Source organism: Papaver somniferum, chromosome 8 (assembly GCF_003573695.1).
Source record: "Papaver somniferum cultivar HN1 chromosome 8, ASM357369v1, whole genome shotgun sequence".
Taxonomy (NCBI): Eukaryota; Viridiplantae; Streptophyta; class Magnoliopsida; order Ranunculales; family Papaveraceae; genus Papaver; species Papaver somniferum.
In genome coordinates this window covers 169,722,572-169,729,038 of record NC_039365.1, presented here as the reverse complement: position 1 = coordinate 169,729,038, position 6,467 = coordinate 169,722,572, and the positions used below count along the sequence as shown (strand labels likewise).

At 35.7% G+C, this 6,467-nt stretch overlaps 1 protein-coding gene across 1 annotated transcript; it reads right to left on the bottom strand.

Moving 5' to 3' along the window:
- Positions 1–4,588: 4,588 nt before the first annotated feature.
- On the bottom strand, positions 4,589–5,861 carry LOC113306441 (putative FBD-associated F-box protein At5g56700). Its single transcript, XM_026555378.1, has 2 exons — positions 5,826–5,861; positions 4,589–5,389 (listed from the first exon to the last, which is right to left on the bottom strand). The coding sequence occupies exons 1-2, from the start codon at positions 5,859–5,861 to the stop codon at positions 4,589–4,591; spliced, it is 837 nt and encodes a 278-aa protein (XP_026411163.1).
- Positions 5,862–6,467: the final 606 nt, after the last annotated feature.

Genomic DNA, 6,467 nt, shown 5'->3' with positions numbered 1-6,467 from the left:
CAATGCTGGTTTCAGTGCTTCTATTTGCTGCAATCTTATTTCATTTAAATGTACTATGATATAAATCTTACAAGAAAAATGAAGGAACAACAGGTTACATATAAACATCTAAATAACAAGTTATGCAACAAAATAAACCTGAATAACATGTTATTCCTAACAAAATAAATGTGCATGACTTTTTATGCAAATGCATGAAGGAACCACATTTGCATGAGTCGTTATGCAGCCATCTTTAAAAGAATAAATGCATAACAGATCGTGCATCGTCGAAAAACAATGCATAAGAGATTATGCATCTTCAAAACAATAACGCATAATACGTTATGCATCATAAAAACTAAGCATAACAAGTTATGCATCATCAAAAACTAAAGCATAATCCATTATGCATTTAAGAATAAAAATGAAAACATTATCTGATAGAAGCAGAAAAACACACAGTGAAAAAATAAGTATTTTTCATAAAACCAATACAAAAAAGAAACTAAGTAAAGAAAAAGTACTTGTTCATAAAAACTAATACAGAAACTAATGAAAGAAAAATGAATAAGTTTCAAACATAAAAGTAATAGTCTGAAGAAACAAACAAGATAATTGCTCTTCTTTAACTTCCCTTAGGCTGCTTCGACGGCTTCGGAGGCTTCTTGTAACAGGTAGGATTCGTACATGTTTGCTTGTTATGATGACCAAGCTCAAAACAATTACCACAATGCATAGATCTCCTGGGCGGCTTCTCATATCTGCTCAAATTCCTATTAGCTTGTGGTCTCCCTGGCGGCCTCCTAACATCAGGTACATCGATAATATCATTACCTTCATAAACTTCAGGCATGTTATAGTTCGGAATAGGATGAATTGCATGACTGTAGGCATTATTGAAGTATGAAGTAGTGAAATAAGGTTCAACAAAATCATATGGATTAGAACCAGACATTGTTATCGATGCAAAAGCATGCACACATGGAAACCCATAGACGCGCCACCTTTGACAGGTACATGTCCTTGCCTCAAGGTTAACACTATGAGAACTGTCCCCTCCTTCCACTTCATAAACATGAGTATCGGACTGTATAACCAGCCAGGTTAAACCCCCATCAATAAGAGCCTTCATCTTATTTTCATTCTTCGGTGTGAGAATTGTTATGAAACTATTACAAGTATTCTGCCTTTCTGACATCATACTCATCACATCCTTCCTTATATGATCCAGAAGAGCATTTGCAGGGAGCTTCTTGTGTACCTTCATCCAACTATTGAAGGATTCAACAAGAGTAGAAGATGTCCTACCATACCTACAACCCTGGAAAAAGGCATTTGACCACTTCTCTGGAGGTATATCTTCAATATAGTCGGAAACCCAACCACAACCAAGACCCTTAATAGTAGCGATGGCAGTTTGGAAACCTTCGGGACTAAGAGCATAAGCAGCAGCTTGAAATGAATCAATAACTGCACCATACCTTTCGTCAGATGCATTAATAGGTAAGTTCATCTTAAGATGATAATAGCAGAAACTATGGAAGGCTCCAGGAAAGTAAAATGGAATCGCTCTCTATAATCCTTCTGCACGATCAGATAAAAATGTGATTGTCCTTTGATCATGATCAAGAACATTACTCAAATTCCTCATGAACCATTCCCAGTTATCATTATCTTCACCAGGTACCAGGGCCATGGATAGTGGGAAGAAGCCTGCACAGAAAAAAAAAAAATCAAGCCAGCGTCTACATGAAGTATGTGCAGCTAAAAAAATGCATAATGGCTCATGCATCTAAAATAAATAATGCATAAAACATTATGCAGCTAAAACAAAAAATGTATAGTGTCTTATGCATCTAAACAGAAATGATGCATGACCAGAAAAGTGAAAACAAATAATGCATAATGTCTTATGCATCTAAACTAAATGATGCATAATACATCATGCATGTGCATAAAAAGGATGGATAAAATCAATAAGTGAAAACCATAATGCATAAGACATTATGCAGCTAAAACAAAAAATGTATAATGTCTTATGCATCTAAAACAGAAATGATGCATAACCAGAAAAGTGAAAACAAATAATGCATAATGTCTTATGCATCTAAACTAAATGATGCATAAGACATTATGCATGTGCATAAAAAGGATGCATAAAATCAATAAGTGAAAACCATAATGCATAAGACATTATGTAGCTAAAACAAAAAATGTATAATGTCTTATGCATCTAAAACAGAAATGATGCATAAACAGAAAAGTGAAAACAATAATGCATAATACATTATGAAGCAAAAATAAATAATGCATGAGACATTATGCACATATATAAAAAGGATGCATTATCAGAAAAGTTACTATTTTCAGCATTGATAGCGGTTGCAGCCATGAGGCATCCTCTATATGTCCCTGTAAGAAAGGTAGCATCGACACAAACCATGGGGCGAAGGTAACGGTAACCATGGATGCATGCTTCGAAAGCAATAAAAAGACGCACAAACTTATTTGAAGGTGCCTCATCTTCTAATTCAGCTGAACTATCCTCGTTCGCTTCAGGTTCATCCGTTTGAACTTGAAAATCAATCCAACTCCCAGGATTTGTGCTGCGAATGGAATCTACATACCATGACAGATGCGAATACGACATGGCTTCATCACCAAATATATCCTCATACACTTTCTCTCTTCCGTTGTAAGCTTGGTAGTATTTCACATTGATCCCGTAGCTAGTTTTGAAAAACTTTTCCAAATCAGATGCTTTGAAAATCGGATCACTTCGGATTTCATCCTTGATCAGACTAGAAACAAATTTACTGCTGATCCTGTGGAAAAGCCTTTCAGTTCCAACACCACAGGTATGACTGCTCTCATATTTCTTAACCTTAAGCATCCTGTTTTCAACATCAACAGCACAAACCTTATACTCCCAAGGGCAATTTTCTTTTGAGCATTTTGCATAGAACCTTCTAGGTTCATTCTTCTTATATACAAGAACACGCCCAGCTTTTAACTCGTATTTCTTCACTACGATACGTACCTCTGTTACACCTCCAAAAAACACTTTACCAACTTCACCAAGTAATTTATCCCAACCTTCAGTCCTAAGAACCTTGTTAATAGGCACAGAACCATCTTCAAGGAAATTCACCATAGCTTGTTTGGGTTCAGGTTCTATTACACGACTACTTGAAGATCTACTACGACTTCTGGAAGAATTACAGCCAACTTCGACAAGTAAATCAAAGCTCTTCTGACCTTTACAGTGGCAACGAGATACAAAATATTGAAGCAGAATATCAGAATCAACTCGCACAAACTTGCTTCCATCATTAAAGGAAAATCTGACATGATGTGGTAATAAACGAGTCCACTTCTGGCAAACGGCTGTCTTCAAAGACTCCAAAGTTGTGTTGACATCAACAGGATGTGCTAAGAATTTACTGAAGTAGTGAATTACAGCTAGTGCACTACCAACAGGCATTTTCACCCTGCAAAACACAAAAGAGAAAAAACCAAACATATATATCCTGCATATGGCTTCACAAAAATTCTTACTCAAAAATAAAAGATCAAATCAACAACAGCAAACAATCTACATTAACCATAATCAGATGAGAAATCAACAGGATATCAAAATCAATAACAGATAACAGATCAAAAATAAGAATGGAAAAACAAATCAAATAAAAAATCCAACAGAACATAAGCAAAACCTAGTAAATTGGTATGTCAACATCGGAACATGAAATCGAAACAAAAAAAATTAATCGAAAAGATCTACATTGATGTTAACAAATTCAAAACCTAGAAAATAAACAAAAATTCAAAAACAAGCTTAAAAGATCTAAAAAACGATTCGAAAAACTAAATTAAGCTTCGGAAACCTAAAATAATAGATCCTAATCTTACAGAAACTAAAACATAGAATCGAATCAAGATTAAACAAAAATCAGAATCAAGATTGGAATAAAAACGAACGAACCTGAAATCGAATATCTCAATCAGCTCCTTCTCAGCTATCGATAGTTCAATCTCTCAGCTCTCGCTCTCGATCGTATTCTATCTCCTTCTCAATCTCTCAGAAACTGAATCTTTGAATCTTAATCTCTGCGCCTAAAACTGAAACTGAAAGTGAGGCTAAACTGGGAAATAAAAAAGAAAATAAACGAATTTTGAAAACCCTGAGCCTGCGAATAATTTGTTGGTCGTTTTTGGGTGCGCCCCTGAGATTTTGTGGGGGTGGGTTTCACAATAGGAAAATGTATAAGAATGGGTCTCCTTGTAGTTTTCGCATATAATAATGCAACCAATATGACAAAATAAAATGTGTGGATTGTTTATGCTGCCTCATCTCTCGCTTTTTCTTTTCATCTTGGGTTACATGATTAAACTTCATTATATGAATTTCAGAAGCATACGCAGATGCGTGGGCGGGTGGCAGGGCATCTCACCTTGCATCCGAGCCAACATAGAGCAGGCATATACCATACTATGGTTTTATAATGATGATTATTTATTACTGTGTCAAGGGCCATTGTAAAACATCACCTAATGACCACATAAATGGCATTTCATCTATGTACACTGAAAAGAAGGTTAGATGTCATACCTTGAGGAAGGAACCGTTCAATGTTAAGACTTTCACATTATGAAACCCTCTCAAAAATCTCAACGTAAGTTGGGTATAATATTCTTTCTTCTCTGCACGAATCTCTGGAAAAACTCCATCCCCGATATCTTCTCTTTTAATCCATATGCGCATATCAGCTCTGACTAGAGATGAAAGATTCTCTAGAGTGATACTTGTTGGCATGTAACCTTTTAGAACAAAGGATGCAAGACTGGGAGCGTACAGCTTGTACTCACCAGTATTTTCAATTTCACCATTCGGTTTAAAATCATTCAATGCAAAATATTTAAGTTTAGGAAAAGATATATTGAGATTCAAATCATCAAATCCACAGTCTCTAGTTACCAGCGACTCTAAATTGGGCAAACTCAAAATCTTAAGATTCACCTTGTTTAATCTGCGACTATCCCTGTCCAACGACCGCTGGGTAGGAAAACCTGAAAAAAACTTATTTGCTAACTTTTCCTCACCAATCAATTGATGAAAAAACCGCAGACCCAATGATTTGATCCGAGGTAAATTCATTGTACAAGGTAGAATAACCTTGCACTCGTCAGCCCAAAGAGTACCCAAAACCATCTCCAGCTTTGTCAACGATTTACAAGTACACAAACAAGCAGGAATCTCAAAAAAGTCTTCGTCAATGCATATCTTAATAGTTAACTCCTGAACATTATGGCTGACAGCAGTGGTGATCCATTTACATATATCAGCAACTATAGTCGCCCCATTGTTGTCACCGTTGACATAAAGTGGTGAGACAGTTAATGTGTCCTGTAATACACAGTCACTAGTGTTGAGCCCGTGCGTTGCACGGGTTTAAGTCTGTCATACCGAATTTGTTACTGTGATATAAATGCATAAGTTAAGTAATTCAATGTTTTTATATTCGGGGATTTTGCTTAAATTTTGTAATTTTTTCCCAGTTCTGAAATTGTACTAATCATCTTCAGTTACCAATTGACAAATATTTTCTCTTCTATCAGTTTCATCAAGATATGATTAGATTTTCGTAATAAAAAAAAAGAAAATTATTACCTTTTTTTACAGATTCAACTTGGTTTGGAGAGATTATCAGTTTGGAATCTAATTAATGTTTCTATCGAGTTCTAATCCAAGGAAAAAATGCAACAGTAACAAATTAAATGTTGCTATCATAAAAATTATAAAATAGTTAAATCGTCATCACTCTCATCACCTTCATTTTTACCATTGCTATGGTCGATAAATATCGGAATTTCGCCATTACTATCTTCAACCAGCGGTGGCGTTTTGTCATCAGTCTCCTCTCCCTCGTCTTCGTTTTAACTTATGTCGAAAAATGTTAGCATTTCTTCGTTGCTCTTTTGATCCTCTCCCATGTGACTGCCAGCAGGTGTCTTTCCCTGCATCACATATATTTTTTGTTCTGCAATGGGTAAATTGAGAGTGTAACCGTTATACAGATCAACTAAAAAAAACTAATCACATCGAGCACTATATTTATGTAAAGCTTCCCAGATTCATTAGCCTGAATGGTCAACAGCTCCAAGTAAATTACAATTAAGGATCAATGGGAAGAATACATTACGTACAACATTATTAAGTGTCGGTACCATATATCTCACCTACACAATTTGCCAACAACAAAGTATGAATTCCAATGCCATTTAACATTTAGGTATCTGTTTATGGTTTATGGTTTATGGAGTAATCATCACCTTATGCAGTTAGGTATCTGTTAATGGCACTCACAATCCGTGGGAGTAATCATCACCTTATATGTAGCGTGAAAGGAAAATCGCCGAATACAATGGTAAATATATGTGCGCCCGTCCGTTGCACGGGTTCAAATTGGTTGTCCCAAAGGTAA